Here is a 25,242-nt window from a genome sequence, read left to right as displayed (position 1 = left end):
TGGTCTGTGACGTTTAAACGTGTACATGTTCCTGTTAAGCTATATTACATACATGTATTGTTACACTGAAAATCTCTGTTCTTGTCTTGTGCACACTACAAGTTTGTTGGTACTTAATATCTGTATAGTTCCATCACTTGTCAATAAACAAAAGGAAGACATCACAAGAATTCATTGTTGTGGTTTTTCAAGGTTTACTTGTTGATGTGTGTACATCTTATTATTGTTACAAATACAAGAAAATGGAGATGACTAGTTTAGAATAATACTTCCAGGAATGTTTGTGGATATAGGAACTATCAATAGTATCATTAGAGGCAAATCGTTATAATTGTCTTCTCCAGAGACTCTATGGACAAAATTTATAATGATTTACTTGATCTGGCTATTTGATACAAGAAGCAGTGGATGATTTATATGGTATCATTGCACAACAATTTGCAAAATATATTATGAGATGAAAGCTAGTACGAAGTACTATTCTTTTATGATAATCTTATTAAGTACCTAACCTATTCACCATTAGAAATCCTTTGTTTCTTCTTTGCCAGGAAATATACAGGAATAACTTTAAGCATCTAATTATTGATTTACAACAAAATAAACAAAAAATAGAAATAATCTTCAAATGAGTTGTGTTTGATGTCATGTTATATTGAAATATTTCAGAATCCTCATATATGATACTTAAGTTATGAAGACAAAATAAATTAATAAATTCAATAAACCTTTCAAATTAACTAAAAAGTGTGGCTCGAATCTATCTGTAAATGTACATCTTCTAAATCTATTTCCCCTCAACCTATATCTTTATCTACATTGTAATTTGTCAAATAAAATAATGTTTGGGACAATAAGTCTTGGCCTGGTAACCATACCTATATTGTACTTTTGTTTCTAACATTTCAAATTGTATTATATGTACTGTATCTCAAAATATAAAATATGCCTACATACCTTAGGGCACACATACATTTCCTTCCCATTAAGGTATTGCATCTTTTCCTAAAAATCTGCTCAGTCTTAGTGGTTTTGTTGATATAATTTGAAAACATAGACGACATAGCATTAACAAACAGATTATACAGTGCCTTTATTAGGTTTAATCTATACTAATGAACAAACACCTGAAATGGTCGTATTTTAGACAGGGCTAAACAATGAGAAACATAAACTAAAATGTTTAATAAGAACAACACAGTTACAACAAGAGTGAATACAACAAACATATTAACATAACATAACAGGACAATATCTTAAGGTGCTTTGTTACTGTGTGGCTTTTAACAGAACAGGTGCTTCAAGTTAATAAAGGGTAACCTTTGGCATCGTACCTTCATTTTTGGTCTCTTTTCTCTCACCACGTCAAATTTGGTGACCAAATTTGGGCAATTTTTCAACACAAAACTCTCCTTCACAAGAAGTTGAAGTACAGACCTGTGAATGTGGTATTTCTTCAGATATCTGAATGCCCTCAGACACAGTTTTGCCAACAACTGTGGCCAGTAAGATGCTAAAGGTTCTGACATAATTAGACTGGTATTACAATAATCCGGCATAGGTTTGCCACAATTAGTGGCAGGGGCTGTCTCCAGCTTTAAATGTTTTCCATCCCACTCATTATTTGGAAGCCCATGTTGATAACTCCTAGGCCTGTTGTTAAATCTGTCATTTTAAACTAGCCTGAGTGTCATCCTTGTTAGTTCCAGGGCTACCATACTCAAAAAGGGGAGTAACAAGGATGACACTCGCTAATTTCAAGCTGACGAAAATTCATTCAAAGTTTCAAGTAATGGCGTTCAGATTTTTGGGGTGAAATTTTTGTCTGCCCCAACAAGCAAATTTCCGTCCCAGGACGGAGGGACGGGTACTGGAGAGAGCCCTGGTTTAAGTGGTGATGTGAGGCAGACACGTGAAGATACACATCTTACTGCTTTCTACTGCTAGGGGCCGAGCTAGACAGCTGTACTCATGACAGTCATGTATCTTCTCAACCGCTTCTTCTCAGTCTCGTATCTATATGCAGGAAAAAAAGAAGGCAGTCAGGAAAATTGAATCAGAATACATGATAAAAGCTGTAATGACTCTTGTATGAGGTAGGTTTGTTTGTTAGGTATTAGGTAGGTTAGCCCTTAGATATATATATAACTGTAGTTATGTACAAGCCATACTTTGTACATTTTACAATTGTTGCACAATAAAGTTATCATATTACACTCAAACACACAATGTACAAGTGAGATGGAAATATGGTAATACTATCACTGTGAGGATCTGACATGGGCTCTCCCTATCTGCGCTGTTGTGAACTACACCCGTAAAAAACACACATACAAAATTAAAACATAAAAATGCAAATCTTTGACGTACATGCAGTCACTCTCTCATTGGTCGAACCGCTAATTGTGATAGACAGTAAGGATCAGTCTATTAGGGCTTGGATTTTCTATCAATTCTCACCACACAACGACATCGTATCTTTGTCGATATGTAATGGTATAGTGTTATTGAAACTTACTATGTGTAGGAATGACTAGAAATTGTAGTTTTTTAAAATCAAATTTCAAGCTTCAGAAAATGCTCTGGATGCCTTTAATACCACCACTTTGAAAATGTGATAGGAGCTCCCCCTATCTGCGCTGTTCTGAACTACACCCACACTGGATGGTTGAGAGGCCATCAATGGATGTTGTTTACATTCTAAACACCGATGTTGCATAGTAAACAAAGTCCTACCTTTGTCTGATGTCCTCTATTTCTTTGTCCTCCTGTTCTGTGAACTTTGTCAGGATACTTTCCAGAACAGGGATAGGGAACTTCATGTACTGTCCAACCTGAGAAAGATTACAACATACCAAAACTCAGAACAGTCACAAACGGCACAGATACATGCATGTACAAAATGTAGAATACTATTATAAGCAGGGGAATTCTACAACTGCTACCTTGTCTGCTTTTGTTATTTCCTGAACAGCCCTTACTTCCCCATATCTTACGTTCAAGACTTAAACTATAGACTGCACTGACTACCGAAGTCTGGTTCAGTTAAGTGGCTTCGTCTGTAAAAGGTAAGGATAGTCCCATAGCCTTTTTGAGACCGTAGGTGCAGTGCCTTTCCCAAGGACAAAACGTGTGAATAGAACCCGTGACCTCTTGATCTTGTAGCCACTAGCATTGTCACTCAACGCCACATATAGAACTTTATTGCATGGCAATCATACACAGTACAACAGATGGCAACAACTATCAAATATAGCACAAAATAGAAGTATATGAGAAATGGTAATCACAGTATACAAAGATCTGATTTAGAACTAATCAAGTCACCACCTCTAAGGGAATGTCCTCCTCTGCAGACTTCTCCATGATGAATATCTTGGCTACGTCCTCACTTGGTCCCAGGAGTACTCTTTCAATAAGGGGAGTGTCTGTGTCCTTCAGTCGCCGGAATTCTGTGGACATTGGAGACTTGCTTGAGTATGATACAACAATAGCAGTGATAACGTTACATGTAGATCTTTGTGCTTGGGGTAAAGCAATCAACCATTTTTTTCATCATCTACACTTTGATTGTTAAGCATAATATAGTCTTTAACTGTAGTAATATATCCACTGTTTGTATGTATAAATATAGTAGACCTTACAAAAGTCACTACATTTGTTGTGACAATAAAGAATGACAAACAGATTTCCATTATAACCTTAAAGTATTATTTAAAAAAGTTTCAGTGATTTGATTTGGGAGAAAATGGTGTGGTTGTGGGGGTTTAATTATGTTTGTGATAGCTCTACAGTCATGTACTGCAGAACAGTAATGCAAACAATAATTTTCACAGTGGTAATTCTTAAATTTGTGAAGCAGAAATAGCAAAAACTGAGAACATAAAACCACCGCAAAAAGTTTCAAGAATTACAGTAGATAGGTTAAAAAATTGTTCTCAAAACAATCTGACAAACAAAACTTTATTTTCTAGTAAAGGGTGATTTTTAACCTACCTCCTGTTGCAAGGACAGCATACAGAGCAAAGTCCTCAGAATCATTCTCAACCTGAAATGAAATTCAAAACAACATTTAAAAATGATTTGAAAATGCCACATAAGAAACACCCTTGACCAAGGAAAACTGCCATATCACTACTTGGTAGTACACATGGTTTTCCAAACATCTTTCTACAACGTCATGGTATGTTTGTATCAAAAATGTGGTCAAAACTGTTTATGTAAACTTTCTAAGTACTGTGTACAATGTAGGTGTAAAATGTCTTTCCCAAGGGAACAACATCATGTCCTGTCAGGGATTCGAACTCAGTTCTGAGTCAGCAACCATAACCACAAAGCCACCCTGCTACCATGACGATAACATAACCTTAAGCTTAAAAAAGTTAAACTTTAAAAACAAAACTTACTCTAAACTTGCTGAGGAGCAGTTCAACAACTTGTGGTGATCTCATCCGACTGTTCAGTCTGACATTGGTCATGCTGCCATGGGCAGGCGTAAATACTGCAGTCTGAGGGACAACATGTAAGAAAACAATTATCACAACATTTCAAACATTTCTCAGTGATGAACAGGGATGAGGGGGACACAAACTTAGCCATGTTTAGGATTGTGTTCTCAAAAGCGCCACCTACATTGGCTATACATACAGCAGTGAGAAGCAGCAACGCTAGAAATTTAGGTGAACAAAACAAATTGGGTGCACCATGTACATTAAGGTTTTATTATTTTTTCTGTCAAAAATGTGGAAGAAAATACTGCATACTAGAATATAATAGTACCTTTACATACGTACATGTGACCCTAGTAAAGTAAGTGTGTAACCCTACACAAATATCTAGATACACTGCTGCACCAACAGTCAAAAATTGGGTGCACCGCTTCAATTTCGGGTATACAAAAGTGCATATGCACCAAGTATTTTGAGGTCAGAAAATGTACTTGTCATTAAAAAGATCTATACATCTACACCAGAACCAACCCTGCTGTTGTAGATGTGGCCATTGATGGAATATCTCCTCCTCAAGCGGTTCTGCTTGATGTCCCAGAGGTCACTTTTGGGTCGCCCCAGGACTTTGGTGTGCGGCTGTGTGCGGGCGGGCTCGCTGGAGTCGCTGGTTAGGCGTGGTCGGGAACTGCTGCCAAACAGGAAGCCTGAGTCCAGCGAGGCGGCGGTAGCTGGCGTCTCTCCAGGATCCCAAGATTTTTGAGCTGTAAGATCATACAAGAAAGTAGACATATTAGTATCATTAGTTGGTTGCACAGTACAGTGGTAAGTGACACAAGATTTTTGAGCTGTAAGATCATACATGCAAGACTGCGATATTACTCATGTGTGTAGTCCAGTGCTTAGTGACCCTACCTCTGAATCCCAGCTGTTGTCATTTCACATTACATAGCATATTTCTTTGAAAAAGTCATGATTTGAAGCACACTGACCAACTACAAGGTTTTTGAGGAACTTTCGCAGAAAAAAACACTTTTGTGCTGTTCGTTACACCAGGATATACTTTTTAGAACAGAAGCTACCGAGTTTTGAAAACCAGAGTCATACACTCCAAGCAGTCTGGCTGCACTGACAAGAACAATCTATATAAATACGAACAAACAAGACATAGCAAGTGACAGGCATAAGAAAACAGCACACGAAGTCATACATTAGCATAAAAGATTTCCATACCTGCTTTGTATGATCTACTGCGAATTGCGCTCCTGGAAAGACCAGGTGTATTAAACTTTCTCTCCACATTGTCCAAGCCGGGCTGGACTCTAGGAGGAGGAGACTTCTCTGGAAACGATTCGTCATCCTTTTTTAGTCTGATGGGTCTCTTCACATCCCAGTAGATCTTCAACATCCCTTCTACGGCCAAGGTGTCTCCATCCTGGGTCAAGAGAAAAAACATCATGTTGACAAAGTGATGTACTAAAAAGGCACTTCATACTCTTGTTTGAAATGTCAGATGTATCAAGTAAATGTAGCTCTAGTACCACTGATTCCCCTTGAAAGATGTGTCACATGTTTCAAACAAGATATTGACCGAAATCCAGAGATTTAGAAGTTCCCACCTGACTGTCTACCTGTGTGGACCTGAGCTGTACAGTGCTGCCTTTCTCAGAGTGGTACAAGTTGTACGTCTTCAGTCTTGTCAGCAGTTCCTCCCTAACAAAACAAAACAGAACAGGGTTTTCATCCCGCAACTCAAGTAGCACTTCAGACAAAAAAGGATGAACCTTGATGACACATTTCAAACAATATTCACAGATGTGAAAAAATATCAACATGTATAAATGGAAATGATAAATGCAAATATTATAAAAGAATAATAATAAAAGTAAACAGTTCAAGATGTATTTCATCGGACACCTTACCTTGGCACTTTGGAGAAGGAACTGCTTATGATGTCACCATCCATATCTACCTAACTACAGGAAACAATAAACAGTAGAACATAAAGAAGGATTATTATACTTTTTCAAAAATATTAAGTACTACTGTAACAGCAGTGTGTCAGAGGATGTAAGTAGTACCATTTATCTTATTAAGAGGGTCTGCATGGGGCAATGCTTTACGCTGAATTCAGAAGTACCCCCTACAATGTACGTAACGCTAAAATCAAGGGAGGCAATAACTTGAATAAGCAAAAAATTGTCGCGTCCCTACAAATAACGTGTGTAAGACGGCTTTCCCTACAAAGTATGGGAAATAAAAATAGGCTGCCTACGCTTTACGGAAAAGAGCATGCAGGCCCTCTGTTAAGGGTCAGCCAAGTTACTTCTGACTATGTAACAATTATTTTTACCGAAAAAATGTAACAAAGATGTCTTCATCATCAGGACAACAGTTTGGAAAGGATGTTGGGACGGAAGCATCTGTTATACATCATCATGTAAGAGTGTCTGGCACTGTCTGCATGCCTTTTCCTGAGGTGTAGTGAACTTTTCTAATTTGCCGTTAATCCTAGCTGCCCTGCTCTGATTTCGATACATCATTTACGACATGTACCAGACTGTCCAAAAGTCACAACGGGGCACGCAGTTGTGTCTGTGTTTGCACATGAATTCAATCCAATGAACTCATTCCCAAAACCTTTTCCTCCTGGCTACACCGTTAAGCGTTGGCAGCTGTCCTATCTATCGTTGAGTGTTGTCAGGACTCAGGATCCCCCCATGCAGACCCACAAATTTGAGTGCACTGACCAACATAAAGCCTCGGAAAACCCTAACTGCAACCTGCCGAGAATTTTCTGTGCAATTATTTCAGCCTTGGTGTTTTAAAAACAAATTAACAGCGTACTAAATTAAATGTGTTATTATAGCAGGGCTGAAAAACGGTGGCGGAAGTTTCTCCAAGTAACAACTTAATACTGCAGTAACATAAAACAAGTGTTTCGAGGCCAGTGGAGATGCATGATAATTGTTTTTCCTAACCCCAGCGTGTTAGAAATCTGGGACACCTGTTCGTAGATCATTATCAGTGACAGAAATACGCTTGTAGAGTAGATACAAATCAAAATGACCCGAGAAAACGTTAGAGGCAAGACGACATCTTGATAATTAGTCATACAGTAACCCTCGGATAGAAGAATGGCACAAAAAGAACTAAAAAAGCTGAAGGCGAGCAAACAACAAATGCCCCCCTCCCCCTCTTCAACGGATCGTCTGTCGAATATATTATGAGCTAAAAACCCCAGCTGCTGTTGAAAGGTGTAACAATTGAGCACTAAAATGTAAGAAAACAGAGACAATTTACCTGTTAGACGAGGTATTGAGCTAGATGAGGCAACATATCGTCTAATTTTGACGGAACTGACAGAAAAACTTATGCTATTGTCTGCTACATACGGGAAGTGCTTGTTTATAATGGACCATGGAACGCTTTTTCTGCATCCGCTAGAAGAAGTAGTCCTCTCCTTTAGTAGAAGAAAAAAAGTGGGAAAGATTCAAAATTCGTCTTCATAAAAATTTTGCTAATAGACTTAAGGAATTACGACAGTTAATGACAATTTTGGGGGGAGATGAATCGTACTTCATGGTGGTCGTGAATCTTTTGTTTAACTCTTTTAATATCATTCCGCGAAAATGTCATATTTTGCATTTGGCGCGAAAACTTTGACCTCAGTTGAGCCTGACAGCTGCTGATACCTTGCTGATACGGGCCTCAAACTTTTCCAGTTTATGTATTAGGCCATACGGATCTGATCATATGAAAGACATCCTATAAGCATCCCAAAACTGATGTGACCGTGAGAAGAAAGGGAAAAATGGGGGGGAAAAGTTGCCTTTATAATAAAATCTATGAGCAAGGAGGTTAGAAATATTCAACTTATTAACTTGCTAACCCGATAATGTCAACAGTATTTTGTTAAATACCTAAAATGGGTGTACGGTCGCTACAGATGGGGGCACGGGAGCTACATTTTTGTTAACAGTGTTACTTTAGGAACAGTCTTTATGATAGCAATGGTTTAAATGGTGTTTCAATTTAACATTATGTTTCAATAGAATTCTGTCTGTGGCTGCTTTGGAAAGTACCATTCATGAAGTCTGGCTGATAGTGAAACTTAAGATTGTATGCTGTACACTTGTCACACGTAACTGTTAGATTTCGGAAGGTAATTTTTGTTGCACGTTTTGCAAAGCCTTAATTCAACTGTTTGTGGGAGAATGAAATAAGTGAAATTATGATACCTAACGGGGGGTGCCCAACCATCGGACGTTTTTTTACGCGCTGGAACTCACGGCGCTCCATTGCTGGTTGCCAGAGAGTGGTCAGGTTTTAATGAATGAATTTTGAACACATTCATCTAAAGACCATACTTGGACAAGAACTGTATTCATACTGTTCATGGGCCCTTCATGCTCCGCGTTACATGCGGAAGACGCTGTGAGACATTTTCACGAATGTACCTTCTGATTTAGTGCTACGCCAGATAGTGTGCCTAACTTAGTACGCTTTGGTAATTTTGCTCTCTTCGGAAGTTGGTGATGAAGTTAGGGAAATGTAAATAAGGCTTGAAGTCTGCTATATTCTAGCTTTCTTTTGACCGGAAAATTTTGACTGTGTGCACTTCTAACGTCATGTGAGAAGGGCTATATCTAGCGCATCCCAGCTCATGTTCCCACGGGAAATAGGCTACTACGCGGCCCGACGTACGTATTGACTGCGGCCCGACTTACGAAATCATTACGAAAAAACGACACCGCTTACATCAACAATACTCCGTCTACTTATTGGGAAACATCTTCGCCATCTCTGTATTCAGTTTCCTTTTCATAGACGGTACCAATCACATGTTAGAGCGTAACAAAGCTGTGCGTTGAATCGTCCCGCCACCATCGCGGTCCAAAAAAATGGCGGGAAAACAACGTCGTCAGACGACAGCAATGTTTACGTTGTTTTTCTTTGGTCGGTTTTCTTCTCAACAAACACTTAAAGACCCAAATTTTTAGTGTTTTATGAAATTATTTTTCTTATGTGTATGATAGCTGTGTGACTTATGTATCTGCTTGGCACAGGTCGTATATTTAGGTGCCGGGCCGTCTAGCTACGCAGTGACCCTCTACTCAGCGTTGCCATCATTATTGTCAAAATACTACTTTTCGACAAAACAAGAAATGAATATGTACACATATGTTTTGAATGTAAATGACAATTATGTGCATGAACTTGGGTTATTTACCTTCCTTATCAGCATAGTCATTGGACACAAACACGGCGTACTTATGCAAAATAAGATCAGTAAAAAATCCGTGCGATGTTCGGGCGCGTGCGAGGTTCGGGCGGCCCCCGTTAACAATAATATAAACCATGTAGCTTACTCTTGTCTTTCACATTGAAGGAGCTATTGTATCTTTTTGTAATTTGAATGGAAATTTAGATAGAAATGATAGTTTGAATTATGGTAAGGTTGCTGACAGAAGAGGTTATAATCTGCATACAATATGGTTTTGTCTTGGTTCCATTCGTTTCCATTGCGTTCTCAACATAGATACTGCTATACAAACACACAAACGTTTTAGTCAGTCATGAAAGGTAATTGTTTATTAGTTTGACATAATCATGTCAAATATATTTGTAACAATGTGTATGATGGAACTTATGTCCCTATATCTACAACTGTCCTATCATACTATTATCTAGCAAATCGCTCAGTTGGAAAACTATCACCTTGAATAAATAATCCACGACTAGTTTCATTTCAGTGTGGCGTTTCTCTCTATGGTATACTGCGCCTGTTACAATTTGGAAACATTTCGAATTATTTTCTACAGAAAGCTCTTGTTACGTGTCGAAATGAATTATACATGCATCATAGTCAAACAAGCAAAAAAGTGTGCAAAGAATTTACAAGGAGCATAAATATGCACTAAATGAATTTTGATAAGATGAGACAAGCTTAAGTTGATTTCATAGAATCCATCACAAATGTTCAAAATAACTGCGCTAGTAAACTCGCTAGAGCCATTGTCTATTGCAACCCGAGTTTACATTGACACGAGGGTCGCGTCGATGTCGTTCGCTCCGAAGTCGCAAGATGACGCTCTGTGCACGGTGAAGCCGATGTGGTCCTTGTTCAGCATCCACCCCTCTGACTGCCGCAGTACGTACAGACCGTGTGACATCATCCCGCTGGAACTGTCACTCTCTGCGTTCCACACCTGTTGACAGGCAGATAGAAGTCGTTAAAGTGGTGGAGGCACGTTGGCCTTGTGGTTAGGGTTGTTGACTCAGAACCTGTATATACTGAAACGTCCTGATGTTGTGCCCTTGGCAATCTACACCAAGCTTCGACTAAGTTTCTCGAATAGGACGTTCAATAGAGGTCCCGTGTTTAGGAAGAACCACACCTCGAGCATTTTAAAGAACACATCCAACCTATCAAAAAGAGTACGGGCCCATCGCGGTTTGAGTGACTCAAAATAAATCTGATATGCAGTTTGTATTGTTCAGTACGAACCTAGTGTGTTACGCCATGAGGTGGTTTACCGGACCGGGTATGTAATACGTCAAAACAAAAACGTAATTGAAGTCATCATCGCCCTGCGCTGGACGTCCAAGAGACAGTTGTCATAATATTATTATCGCTCTCTTGATAATGAATTAGATCAAATTCGATAGGTAACGACAGAAAGTGAAATGCTTAAAACATATCTATATCGTTGGAATCGTATTTATTTTCGATACTTATTTTTCACCAGGGCAACAAAAATCGTGAAGTGGTTGTATTCGACAGCAAGGATGACGATTGTAATTAATTTACAATGTCATATCATTACTTGAAAGAAGTAGCAACATTTTCCTTACTAAAAAGTTGAAAACGTTTTTCAAGTAACCACAACAAGATACTCGGAGGAACCTACACCACAAAATATAAACATACGAAAAAGAACCGTCAGTTGGAAGTGAACCTAATTTACGGAGAGGCAATGAGCAAAATAAACATCATACGTTGAAGTCGAGTTCAGGACAGGGAAACTGCACTTCCACACGCCAGTTCGAAAGCGTCCTGCGGCTGTTGGGTAGACGGATACGTCCCTGAGCGCCTCCTGGCCACTCTTGAGTGTACTGCACGGTCAAACTGCGTCGTTCCTCCCCCATGTTCATGCCAGTTTCACCTGAATCGTCGGGGCTGACTTCACTGGTGGGACCGCTAGAGGCGCTGCCAGGGTTTGATGGTTCAGGGTTGCTGGAAGCGTCTCCAGTATTCGATCCCTATACAACACACATATATAACTGTCACAATCAATTATCCTAGAGGCTAACAAATAATGTGTAGAAACGTTTTCATAACAGATACATAGGGTATAGCGGATACAGACTGCAATAGACCCATTCCAATACCCCTCCCACGTCAGTCAGTACTTGACTGACTAATCCGTTCTGGCTATATGGTAATTATCCTACCTGCTGAGTGAGTCTGTTGTCCCTCTCGGCCTGGGTCGCCACCACGTCGGCCTCCCAGCAGCTGCTGTAGAACTGCCCTTCATTAAACTCCCACAGCCAGACGAAGGTATAACGGCCTGCCAGCGCAAAATCGTCACTTGTCAGAAGTTAGAAACTGCAGCCCTTGCATTGTGCTCAATGACAAATTGCTGAAATTTAAAACTGCTCGAAAAATTGGCTCCCCTGCAGTTCCTAATAAAACTGATATGGGACTATGCCACTTCTTTATGATACCATAAAAATCATGACCATAGCATGTCCAGACCATGACATATCAAAGCACTGAAGGAAGTCCTGCTGCATTACCAGTGAAAGTCACTAGGGGCCAATAATCTAGCGACATTTTTTTCCTTTGGCCAACACCTACCAACATACAGAATATCATAGAACTCCATCCGCAACTTCTTTAGTTATGTTTCAAACAAACAGACAGACAAACAAACAAACAAACAAACAAACAAACAAATAAATGAATAAACGAACAAACAAACAAATTAACGAACAAAAACAAACAAACATGCAAACAAACCCGAAAACATAGCCTTTATGGAGAAGCTAATGATGTATTTACAATTTTGTTACAAAATTTATTTTTTTCTGCAGCCTGTTAAAAGCACAATGTGCGCTGGACTTTAATTGTTTTGATCAGTCAAAATAAAACGCAGACTGAAACATTTCCTGGTGAAGAAAATAATAATTTTCCTAACCTGGTCGCAGGCCCCCTGGCAGAGTAAAAGCGCCCGTAGCCATTGCCTTGTCAGTATTCTCACAGAACCTCGGTGCGTTCTGGTAGCCAGGCTTGGGGTACTGGGTAGTGACGCGGTCCGGCACGCCGTTGCCATGGGGAGACACGCCCAGGTCAGCGACCTCGCGGAACTGGGACAGGCTGACGTCACCAGGGGCGTTCCTGGCCCCCATCAGGATCTTGTTCGCCCTGTCTGGGATAAACTTGTTGGTACAGCGGATGTCTGCTACATGATTCTAAAGAAAAGAAAATGAAAGATGAAAAAGTCCAAAACTTATTCTTTTAATACTTTCTTGTCATTTATTTTTATATTTCACCACAGTCAAAACCACATTCAGTCTTTAGTTGGTTCCATACCTGTATGTCTGCAGTCAAGAATAATACCATAGCATTATACAACAAACGGACGTTCTGCTGCAGCACCAAGGAAAGCTGCCAGGAGGACTATAGTTCACATTGACATTCGTCCTCCTAAGACCTAGTCACATATAAAAAATGACCACAATCTATCTAGAGCTAGAACGTTATGCTGACCACAAATATCCGGAAACACACACAGACAAGGCAGAAAGACAAGCAGTTTTTCGCATGCACACACAGACTCACACACGCACACACACCAAAAGCAATACCTCCATTTTTATATCGGTAAAATTGAGTGGAATGGTGGGATGAAGAGAACGACAACGCAGCACACACCTTAGTGGGATGGACGAAGACCACCTCCTGACCGGGATAGTACACTGCCATTGGATGAGAGGTGCTGTATTGGGTGACGTCATCCCTGGCAGTTTTGCAGGCTTGATTCTCAGAAGGGGTGAAGTCGTACCCAGTGTCCACTCCAAACACGCCCTGCCGGTTGGTAAACCTGGCAAGGAAAAGAACAAACATTTAAGAAGTTCTACCTGGTACACGTGTTTTTGTTTTTCAGTAGCCAGGTAGTCTCGTCTCACAGCCTTGTTGAGACCGTAGGGGTGGTGGGTTGTTATCCACAGTATCTAGAGCACGGCATTTGAAGGTGGAGCCCAATCCTCTCCTTCCATCGCCTTTTACCTCCCCAACCGAAGCCAGGTATCCATTTACACCTGGGCGGAGTGAGGGAAGTTGTGTTAAGTGCCTTAGCCAAAGACACAACGTCTGCCTCCCCAACCGAAGCCAGGTATCCATTTTCACCTGGTCAGAGTGAGGGAAGTTGTATTAAGTGCCTGAAGGACACAAAGTCACAAACGTCTACCAAGGTATACCAGGAATCGAATCCGCGAGCTCTCTATCAGGCTATCTCTAGTCCGCAAGCCTGCCCACTCGGTCAGTCTTCTTTGAACAGAAGAACGCTTTAAAATAGTTATACACGCTAGTTCCCCTCTCTAACATGATCATATAACGCTCGTTCTCATTTAAATATACACATTTTGTAATCTCCGTTACCGATTGAAATAAGACGTCCCTGGCATTACGATATGCCACATATTAGATGTCAAACTGTAGTTTTAATGACGACTTAAAACTTTTCTAGCTTTTAAAAACGGCAGTTTGGTACCTTATATGTGTCATATCTTAATGTCAGGAACGTCTTACTTCTTACGGTAACGGAGATTACAAAATGTGTACATTTAAATGAGAACGAGCGATGAGCGAAGAAAGATGATGTTCTCCCTTTACGTGTCTCCGACGTCAAAGGACCCCCTAAACGTGAAATTGTCTAGACAATCTGTGTTGCTACCCAAATTCAAGCCAAAAAATGTCAATATTCCATCATGTTGACTACATTGTTAAAGTGTACTGCGAAAACAAGACAATCCCTTCGTGAGAAGTCTTTCTTCCTTAGGATTTCCTGCCCAGCTGTTTTCAATCAAGACGTTACTTTCTTAGACTGGAGTCTTGACTGAGCTGTGGGATGCTTTCATGATTTCAGCCTAACTCACGGAAAGGGAATACCATGAACATGTCTAACACGTAGAACTCTATTGCTGTCACAATTTTCCTACCTCTATAATTTCCATGTTGCGTATAATATAAGGGTAAACTAGCATTGGACTAACTTTCAGAGTAAGGATGTCTTTTGCAGTTGACAGCTGGCCATGGTTTCATCCCTAAATGAGCTACTAACTTAATTCAGCTCGTTTTAAACATTAAAACAGCATATCGTGCCACCGTTCAAATCTCATCGAGCTCGAGCTCGGAAAACATTGAAAGCTAAACAGCGACTTATCCTAACATCTTTCTTCAAGATTTAAAAGTCAAATCGACGTGAATTTCGGCTACCTGGAGCATCACACATACTAACGTACGTAAGTAGATTTTGTAAAAAAAAAAGAGATTAATTTTGAGATAATGATCTTACATTTAGCAACTCAATATATGTTTGACACTAAACCCTCACGAAACTAATTCTGTGGATGTTTTTTTCTGCGCTGATGTGTTCGGTTCCTGCTCTATTCCTAACTCCATTGTTCCTGTGTCTTAACACAACCTTTTGATATTTGTGATCCCTTTATCTACAAAGTCTAGGTAATTTTGGAACCAACAGGGCTTTCTCGCGCTCTCGCCATAGACTGGAAGATGTAAGAAATGGTTTTTGATATCTATCTATTAATCTAGATCTACCTCTATATCTGTCGCTCGCTCTCTTGCTGTTTGTATATATATCTGTCCGTCTATCTGGCTCTCTTTAATACATAGTATATATCAAATGGGGGATAAAACGGGTTCTATTTACCTTTCGGCAGATCTCGGGAACCCTCGGCACTTGGCTTGGTCCCACGTGGCGCCGTTTTTCTCGGTGTAGTCCGTACAGGAGACCCAAGAGTGCCCAGCTACCTTCCCAACAAACACACACGCCAAGAGGACGACGATATTCTTCATGATTGCTGACAATGACTGACGTTTAAGTGCTGTCTGTTTCTTCGATGGCCGCGGGCGACTTATAAAGGTTTAGAGGCAACCACGTGACCCATTCTTGGAAGATAGGTGACCAGGCTTTCTGACTTCCGGTCCATCTCTCCGTACCTGTGTGTGACGTCACGTATGACGACAGGACTGTTATAACACACACATGTTTGAGAGGGATGTGATACATTCAAACCATGTTGATACCAAAATATCGGTTGTCGAATTCGAACTATTGCAAAGAATCTTACAGATTGATTGTTAGGCCCCCTTTCCACTAGACGGTGACGGCTGAGCGGCCGCACAGGGACCAACAGTGGATTTGTGTGCCCTTGGTTTTATAATTCAGAAATACCATATAAGATGTAAAAGACCGATTTTAAAGACCACAAAACAGACAAAAGAAATTGTCCTTTATCAGTGATAGTTTCTAAGTGATCTGTTAAATTTTTGGTCACATCTTCGATTTTGGAAATACATTTTGTGTAAGGAGTAAGTTTACGACAAAATCAATACGATGCAATTACAATAGAAAAAGAGGCATTATATGACATTAGTGCCCTCATTCGGTGCGACCTATAGTATGGTTGCAAGTTGTTTTGTGTAAACGGAGGAAACCTGATGCGGGCGCGGATGTCATCCATACAATCAAGTCAGTGCGGCCTTATTTGAGAAAATACCCACCAACAACTTGGTAAACCTTACCGACTACGTATTTTCTCTGTAAAGATCTACATCTGGTGGTTAAAACCTTACCCGCCCATATGGATCAAGTCGTATTGGAAACCGGCTGAAGTTAAATCTGAGAAACATCCCCTGTTGGTAAGGTATTTGTTAGCAAAATCTGCGTTTCCGGACTTTTTCTTGTCTCAGTCCTTCTGTTTTGCGCTTCACCTCCTTAAGCCAATGACGTCATGCGTGAAGCTCTGACCTCGAAAACATCCAAGGATCAACAATAGCTGACGTTTATCAAACGATACAGAGTTGAGAAAACAAAGTGATTGATTATATCTGGAATCTGTGTTGTAAAGATTGGTCTCGCTATGTGCTCTCGGGACCGTGACTACTTGTTTTACAAAATAAGCGATAATGCCAATATCCACGTTGTAAACGGAAACGGCGAAAGGAGAGTCCTGGTTTTTAGGGATGACGTATCTTGTAGTAAATTTTTACGTCAGTGTGTACTCAGTATATATGGACCTAAGACCTCCGTGAGAGAACGGTAGCTTATCCGGTACGTTTTCATGTTAAAATCTATGTCTATGCCGGACATAACATTGGTCTATGGTCAAGATTGTTTCTTAAATAGTATTTCGTCCTGGTGGCGTCGGCTGATACCATGGCCAGTAACAAGATAACGTGTCAGAGTTAATGGGCACTAGCATGGGCACGTACTGTTCTCCACGGGTTAGCTTAGTGGTGTTTTACGGGCCCCAGCCTCCTGAGCATTGCCCAACAGCCTATCGCATCAACCCCGTAAAAATTCCCCGTCGTGTGTTAGTAAACTGGGCGAGCAGGCAACACTCTCAGGGCCACAGTTCACGGTGGCTTAGCAGTGACCGGAAGGGGTCGTAGAGGAGTTCTTGTTTTTCTTAAACATGTTAAGCAACCTTCTAGGATCCCATCTGAAAAATGTGACGGACAGAGGCCCAAAAGTCTCACAAGGAAGTTGTTTATCTTAGAAGGAATGCTTAGTACATTTTGTTGATGGTTCTAAAACAAGTTAGTTTTGTGTATGTGGACAGTACTGCTGTACTGTACAGGCATGACAAGCGCACAGAACCAGCCACACTGGTCCTCAAAACATAGTCATTGCGTCATTTCCGTCCACGTCACAACACAACACAGTCTTGGAAACAAAGTTATTGCGTCATGTCCGCTCCTCTTGGTGGAGGTACTAGTAATATTGATCGAATGTAAATCAATTTGTATGACGTTACACCCCCACCCCAATAGGACGGCGACCTCGCTGCGATCGCGCTGCAACGTAAATTTTTCACAGCTGAAAACGAATCTTTTTTACGCTTTTTAAGTCATACTTGTACATTCTGAATGATATTCCAACCATTCCAAGCCCAGGGTTACACAAATTCAAGTTAGGTCGCAGCGAGAGCGCAGCGCGATCGCCGTCTAGTGGAATGGGGGCATTACTGATATAAGGTAAGGTCCTTAAAACCACCGAACACAAAGCGAGCGAAACATGCAAAGCGAAAATCTATACATCATATCATATTACTCAAATCATGTTCCAATCACGTATATATTTATTACCTTTCCTTACTTTAAGAATCTTTTAACTCTGCACGCAAAGTTTAATACGTGTCTTGTTTAACGCCCGTATTCAATGTGCTTCTTTGTTGTGACCAGTGCTTTGCCAAATATGGCAAGAAAGGTCTTCAATTCATTCGTTTTACACCACACTATAAAGGTTATAAATGACTAGGCTATAAATGATCATCTTATTGAACATCAGTTGGAAAGTACATGAATCAAATACTAACTTCGCAAGTGCAATCCAAAGTATCCATCTGGCTATATACATGTGCGTTGTGTACATAGGTGTCTTCTTAAACAGAGCAGAGCAGTGCAGTCTACTGCAGTAAAATGCTATTAGGTTTATGACAATCATTCTGAACTGTTGGCTACTTTATCATTAGCACATTTATAGGCTTAACATTGAACCATACACAGTGGTTGTTGCTTCCGTGTCGTATTCGTATACAGGCCTCTCGTCCGAGTCTATCTCCTCGTTGTCTTCCGGCCGTTCCATGTCTGAAATGTCACTCTCTAGATCCGGACAAGTCTCTTGGTCGTTCGGTAGAACTTTGTGAGAATCTGAACAAGGTTTCCGGGAGTCAGGCGAAGGGTTAGGAGAGTCCGACCAAGCCTTAGGGGATTCCGGCCAAGCTTTTGGGGATTCCGGCCAAGCTTTGGGAGAGTCCGGCCAGGATTTAAAAGAGTCCTGCCTGTCGTCCTGTCCACCAAGACCGCTGTCATGGTCACTCTTGCATTCCGGATATGGATGGACTTTCATCTGCTTCCTTTTTTTCCTCCGTTTCTTCTCTTTCTCGTGCCCAAGAGTATTCTCAGGTGGATTGAGGTCTCGGCGTAGCGGCGGAAGTGTTCCCCCACAGGTAACTGACGGTGTTGTGTCATTCTGTTCCCTTTGTGCTGGAGTTAGCCCCCTGAAGTGACATAAAGTATATGTTGACGTCAACACGACTCGGACACGAACAAAATATGAAAAGTTAAAACAATAACTTAAAAAACAATGAAGACACTATCGTGGCTGCTACGCTGCGTGTAATCTATAACGCCCTTGGTTTTATCAATTCTCAACTGTACGATTGCGAACTACTTGCTGCACAACTTCTGCCCAACTCCGTCGTTAAAAAGAACTACTGATAAGCGATGATTAAAGAATGAAGACAGAAGCTTTATTGGCACAATAAAAAGTATAGTGATTTTCGCACGGTCAACTTTTGACTCCAAAATGGACATACGATATAGATCTTAAAATTCTACTTACTAAACCATATAGGCTAACATATGCTAATCATAACATATATCTCTAATATACAATCAGGTGGTGCTAAACGTGAGCGTCAGTGTAAGTTCTAATAATATAATACGAGGTTTTCTTCGCGAGCATGAAATGAAATACCTGCTCAGTTCCAGGCCAGGCACTGGTAACGGTTGCCGTACACGTGGAACGAAAACAGGCGGGGTGGGTCGTTCGTTGATTTCTTGGTACACAGGCTCCGGGTCGTTCGTTGGCATTGCTGTTGCATCTCTCTCCAAAACCTGATTCAAACAGTATTTCAATTATCTGCATGATTTTTACCTATCAGACGCCTTTTTAGAAATACGATCTTTAGCTGATAGTCTTGTGACGTACAGGTTAATAGTGGGTGTTTATGCTGTACCATTGTTGTTATGCGTTGCCATAGATACATTTTGTACATGCACAGGTGTTGAAAAATAAAGAGGCTTTGAGGCTTGAAAGAAACGTCTGCATTTTGATTCATCACTTACACAAAATGGTCGCAATCTGCCTGATTAAAACAATCATAGGCTGATTTTATTGCAGGCTTGCTAATGTAGTAAAAACATTTGTCATCTCAATTATTATCAAATGATGCATTGAAGTTTTATATGAATGACATGCATGTAAAGATGTTGAATCTTTGTAGAATATAGAGAATATTTGTAATGTATGAAAGACATGCATTGTGACGCTTACATCCCCTTCCCGCTAGATGCTGCGACCCTTGATGAGCGACCACATATTTGACAGATCTTTCATAGATAAAGAGCATTGTTTTGCGTATTGTGTGTTGTGTAGTCTTTGAAATCATATTTTTACATGTTGAATATTGTTCTGATTACGAATTTAGGGGTTACATACTTCCAATTTTGGTAATGGCAGGGTCGCTCAGCGATAACCGTCTAATGAAGGGGGGGGGGGGGAATTGGGCGTTACGTACCTGATGAGTCCGCACGGGAAGATGGGCCGGTATCAACACCACTTCCCTGGATATTGAAAATAATATATACATTTGAAAAAAAATGCAATAATATTTTGCTTACAGTCATTTTGAATACGTATAGCTACGTTTTGTTACGGACACCATCGAAGCAGTGCCATATGAACCGTGTATTAGGGACTGGTAGTCCTTCTGAACTTTAAATAAGATAATTACAATATGTTTTCGAATTCCTTCTGCACCTATGTACGATTATGAAGTATTTTAAAGGTAATGTATTTAATGCACAGTAACTTCGGTTTGAATACTTGGCGACATCGTCAACAACCGAGTCTATACAAAAGAAAGATGCGGTTTAAGATATACTGATCAATGACAACGATGACAGACTCACCCATTGTTCTTCTTTGGGTCTACAGGAACCTCAGGACGGACACTGGGTGTTGACATTGCCCTCTAAAAGGTAACAGATATTGGCAATAATGAAATGCTTATCAATTTTGTGTACCTTTAATGTTCAGAGCGTCTCTAATACCACCATATACAAAATGTTTATGATTTCATTTGATGGATTGTTATAACTCAGCTAAAATCATTCCGAATGATACGCTTTTTCATATTATAAAATGAACTCATGAAGTATCACCTATCAGAGAATAGAAAGCACCCACTCCTATTGTCCAATTCAATTTTCCCAATGGTTTTAGTCAACTTATTTAAGGGCCTAAAAATATATATGAACGATACACTTTGTGAATAATATGTAAGGTGATGAGACTATGCATACACAAAATTTATAAAACCAAGGTTACTCTCATACCATTGAAAAGGAAAGTTGATTTTTAAGTATACTGCACTGAAATACTGAAATGACCAGAGTTCTAACTTAACAGCCAACCTTTAACCTATGATTAATATCTGTTCTGTGGGGTCGCTGATATGTAAGTAAATTGCTTGAGTGCGACACCACTGTGTATTATCTTGTTTTGTATTTTGCGATAAAAACAAACAAAAACGTTGTCAGAGCATCATATGTCTGTCCCTTACCTTGGTCTGTATGGTCTTCAGGCAGTGTACACGGTTCCTGGGTAAAAGAATATAAACCAATTGTTACAACGAGTACAAAATGATGTAAACCAGTCATCTAACCGACTGCGCAATTCAAATAGAGAACCTTCGGTATCATAGAGTTGCTCTTATACGTACCTCATGAGAACAGCACTCAAGACGACGACCAAACATGTAAGAACGCCAGTGACAATCTGCAGAGCCAGGACCGTCGCTCCATTCTCAGACGACGACGTAACTGGGCCACATTCTATCAACAAAAGACCAGGGCAAGCGTTACATTTTATAGTATATCGAAAGATAAGAAGAAGAAAGAAAGACTGTTATTTTGTCTTCGAGTTAAATATCCCTTATATATCATCATTATGGCTGTGTTCCTTGAACCCGGACCCGTACCGGTACCTGTAAAATTGGTTAGGTACAGGTATTGACACATCAGCTGTACCAGGTCCTGTACTTGGACAAACTAAAACACTAGTGACATTTTTTTGACTGAAGATAGGTAAATCCGTGTCAAATTTGGCAATCTTGAGAATGAAGATTTTGTCTAAAGATTAAAATATGTAAGTCCTACTACATGTAGATGATAATTTACTTCTAAAAATGACAGTTGGTTACATGTATTACTTACAGATAAGTGATCAAACTTATTTGGGTCCGGACTTGTACCTAAAGTGTTTTTATGTGCCGCACATGCACCTGTGAATTATTTAGGTACACGTCGATCATAATCATCATACTTCTTTCTTCAGAAATAATATTGACCAAATATGTCACCTGGCGGTGATGAAGTGGGCCGCTCATCTGGGTCCTTTATGATCAAAGATGCGTTGCTGGAATTAGATAAACAATTGTGAGTGAAACAATGCAATCACTGTCAATGTTCCAAGGACGACTTTTTAAATCAAACGGCAGAGACGAGAAGAAAAACAGTAGACATTGGAAATCAGGCCTCAAAGGCAAAAATTACATGATCAATCTAAAATGAATTAGCAGTGTGTAGATAATGATTTAAACTCCGTTTACCTCCGCTTTGGTGGATTGCCACGGTCTATTGCATAGATGGTGCAATGCCTGTTATATTCTTCCTCTCCCAGGGTGTTGTCTATTGAGATGTTGCCATTCCAAGGGTCGATGGTCAAAACGTACTGAGAAAAATATGTACTATTGTCTTAACGTTGACGACATAAGGAAGATTACTTTATACGTATCATGTCTATAAGAGCAATCACAGATATTGACCTAATACCGACCCACAGCGAACACACTCTAGGATTCTGCTAAGAAACAAAGGAAGTAAAAAGGATCAAATCATAACTTGATACAAGTGATATATCTATAATTATGGCTTAGTTGGCCTTCATAAACGTTCTGCGAAAAGGTTGCAACTGGGAGGGTTGCTTCGTTGATAAAATGTCGCAGCAGTGAACTTACCCAGAATGCTTGACATGTGCGGTCTTCAAACGAATATTCAATCTCCCCATCGGGACCAGAGTCATCATCTGTTGCTTTGACGGTCACGTTTTCGAAAATATGTCCTCTCGGAAGCACGGTGTCATTGACGTGAAGCTCGTAATGATCTAAAGGGAGGTAAGTAACGTCCGTATTAAGCCCCTATCTCACTGGACCCGCGACTCGTTGGCGACCTCGCTACGACCGAGTGACTTGACAGCGCACTCAACGAATTTCATCGATAAAAACGATTTTTCAACGCTTTGTGTGTTTTGTTGTCGTTTTAGTAATACTGTGCGTTTTGCATGTTATTCCCATTATAACGTCAAGGGTAACACAAATCCAGTTTAGGACGCAGCGAGGTCGCCAACGTGTCGCGGGGCCAGTGAGATAGGGGTTGTGAATGAAGGACCTTGTTATTCGGTTTTCAGTCTATCTTTTCACCATTATCTTATTTGACAATAAATCAACTAAATATCTAAATAAGCTCAAGGGTACAGACCTTCATTAAAAATAGGAGTATGCCGATTGGTGGAGATGACGTTCACTTTCACTTTGATGCTGTGTATTTCAAACTCGTTGACATTGCCTTCGAAGTCCACTGAATTCTCAACAACCACGTAGAAGAGCTGTCAAAAAGATAAATAACAGCTGGTAAATATCGATTAAAGACTTGTCAAACATGCTGCAAACTATTTAATATTCTTTAAATAAATGTAGCAGGTAAGTACATAGTCATACAGATACGCGCGACTGGGTGTGTGTGTGTGTTTGTCATGTGCGTGTGCGTGCGTATGGGCCCGGTCACAAAGGTAATGCGATTGTTTCACGATTGCAAACTGAGGGCATTTGTGGGATAGTCGTATATGTCACCTGACAAATCCTGTCTTATTACGGAAAATGCTGCCTTAGATCCTTGTCGGCGGTTGGTTCTGTCACAGCCTGCTTGAAAATTCTATGGCATCAAAATCGTGCGACGACCTACGACGAATGTGACCGCGCCATACTCGTCAACAGTTGTGCCCAACAGTTAATACTCAATTTACTATCTATTGAACATAAAGAGATGTCTTACATAGCTTGTGACGTCGAGTGACCCGTTGAGTGTTATGCCTCCACTTGTTGGATGAACAAAAAAGAGGCCATTGACGCCCTCCAGATCCCCTTGCACTATACCCTTCTCCCCATCTAGACGAAATCGCACGAGGGCGTTCTCCCCGATGTCCCGATCTGATGCTGTAACATTCTGCACTATCGTTCCAAGTGAGGTGTCCTTTGATAGATTCATGCAAAAACATGAATGTTACATAGAATCTCCTTCCTTTGTTCTACATACTTTGTGGTATCAAGTACGTCAGTCTGCCCCAGATATGAGCAGGAATTACCTATACTTGGGTTCATTGACCATCTCTCAATCGAGACGGTGGCTGATACCGACTACCGGGCACCTTTGACCCGTTGCTGACGTCACATCTCCGTTCATGTCACGTTAAAGAGGATTCGGGTAGTTCTAACTCGAGAGGGATCAGAAGACTGACCGAAAGCTTTTTGGTAAGCGCTTTATCTTGTGTACACAAATAGCGCATAAAATCTTTACAGACTTATCAATATTAACTTGCTTAAATTATGATAAACTGTTATCTACTGATTGGATGTATACCAACTTTATCTAGTGTCAAGTTACACCTTATCGCGGGGCATGTAGCTGTCAAAGTATACAATCATGTACTGGTGCACACTAACCTGAGATATAGATAACTCAATGTTGTCAGAATCTAGCACTGGTACGTTGTCATTGATGTCTAGAATGGTGATGTGAACTACGGCCGACACGTTGGCATGTTTTCGCGGCGTCCCCATGTCATAGGCACTGACAACAACATAGACGTGATCGTTGTCTGGTTCCCTGTCCAACTCGATAACGTTAACGATCAGTTTTCCTTCTGCTGTGACATTGAATAAACCTGAACAGACAAAACATCTAAGTCTCTTAGCATAAAAGTTCACCTGCGTTAGTAAATTGCATTTAAGGAAAAAGTAAAACTGTTCTCCAACTAAAACAAAATGGAATTTTCAAATGGATCATTCAGCCTTATTCATTTCTCCGACCCAATTCGCCATGGACAAGCGACTCTCGCACTTGTGACGTCAGCCGGGACCGGGACGGGGGGCGACATCGACTTCCAGCAACCTTTGGCCCTTTGCTGATGTCACAAGTGTGGCAAGTCACGTGTCCAGGGGGATTGGGTCAGAGAGCTGAAGTAATTCAGTCTAAAATTCCCTTGAGTCCACATTTTGACAGATTATTGTACTGTTTCGGACAAATATGACAAAATATACCAAATATGAATAATATGACATTAACCTCCGATTGACGAATTTGTGATTTCCAGCATCACCACACCGTTTCGTCCCTCGTCTGCGTCTGTGGCATTGAGCAGCACCCCTTCAACGTGTTCACCCCATTCCAGACCTTCTCTCACTGTTACATTGAGAAACGTGGTTTCAAATTCAGGCCAAAAGTAGTTGACTGCAGTTATGTTGATGGCGACCTGAAAAATATCATAAATGTACAGGGTTTTGATAAAAATCTGGAAACATATTGGTATGGCCGGTAGTCGCTGACATTTTTTGTTCTATCATTACTTTCATACTTTCAAAA

The 25,242-nt window shown here is 40.4% G+C and overlaps 3 protein-coding genes across 6 annotated transcripts in view; all 3 read right to left on the bottom strand.

The window, feature by feature from the left end:
* Positions 1-1,359: 1,359 nt before the first annotated feature.
* Positions 1,360-7,884, bottom strand: LOC136448525 (ras association domain-containing protein 2-like). The gene is made up of 10 exons (XM_066448112.1): positions 7,749-7,884; positions 6,368-6,421; positions 6,065-6,158; positions 5,679-5,880; positions 4,980-5,209; positions 4,407-4,508; positions 3,997-4,048; positions 3,331-3,452; positions 2,737-2,834; positions 1,360-2,016 (listed from the first exon to the last, which is right to left on the bottom strand). The coding sequence occupies exons 2-10, from the start codon at positions 6,409-6,411 to the stop codon at positions 1,956-1,958; spliced, it is 1,005 nt and encodes a 334-aa protein (XP_066304209.1). The 5' UTR covers positions 6,412-6,421; positions 7,749-7,884; the 3' UTR covers positions 1,360-1,955.
* Positions 7,885-10,368: 2,484 nt separating this feature from the next.
* On the bottom strand, positions 10,369-15,601 carry LOC136448601 (uncharacterized). The gene is made up of 6 exons (XM_066448240.1): positions 15,404-15,601; positions 13,387-13,555; positions 12,650-12,923; positions 11,904-12,019; positions 11,448-11,711; positions 10,369-10,657 (listed from the first exon to the last, which is right to left on the bottom strand). Exons 1-6 carry the CDS (start codon positions 15,547-15,549, stop codon positions 10,484-10,486), a joined length of 1,143 nt encoding a protein of 380 aa, XP_066304337.1. The 5' UTR covers positions 15,550-15,601; the 3' UTR covers positions 10,369-10,483.
* A 1,628-nt stretch (positions 15,602-17,229) lies between these two features.
* LOC136448399 (cadherin-23-like) overlaps positions 17,230-25,242 on the bottom strand; it is a 32,252-nt gene continuing 24,239 nt past the window's right edge. For all 4 annotated transcript variants that reach the window (XM_066447849.1, XM_066447851.1, XM_066447852.1 and 1 more), the window contains 13 exons: positions 24,946-25,132; positions 24,324-24,544; positions 23,656-23,853; positions 23,083-23,209; positions 22,563-22,708; positions 22,155-22,276; positions 21,906-21,961; positions 21,267-21,378; positions 21,108-21,144; positions 20,455-20,516; positions 20,061-20,106; positions 19,238-19,377; positions 17,230-18,758 (listed from right to left, as the gene is read on the bottom strand). In XM_066447849.1, the coding sequence (XP_066303946.1) occupies positions 18,236-18,758; positions 19,238-19,377; positions 20,061-20,106; positions 20,455-20,516; positions 21,108-21,144; positions 21,267-21,378; positions 21,906-21,961; positions 22,155-22,276; positions 22,563-22,708; positions 23,083-23,209; positions 23,656-23,853; positions 24,324-24,544; positions 24,946-25,132 (1,977 nt within the window). In that variant the 3' untranslated portion in view covers positions 17,230-18,235. The remainder of the gene's footprint in view (positions 18,759-19,237; positions 19,378-20,060; positions 20,107-20,454; positions 20,517-21,107; positions 21,145-21,266; positions 21,379-21,905; positions 21,962-22,154; positions 22,277-22,562; positions 22,709-23,082; positions 23,210-23,655; positions 23,854-24,323; positions 24,545-24,945; positions 25,133-25,242) is intronic.

Source organism: Branchiostoma lanceolatum, chromosome 14 (genome assembly GCF_035083965.1).
Source record: "Branchiostoma lanceolatum isolate klBraLanc5 chromosome 14, klBraLanc5.hap2, whole genome shotgun sequence".
NCBI lineage: Eukaryota > Metazoa > Chordata > Leptocardii > Amphioxiformes > Branchiostomatidae > Branchiostoma > Branchiostoma lanceolatum.
This window is presented reverse-complemented; position numbering and strand designations above follow the sequence as displayed.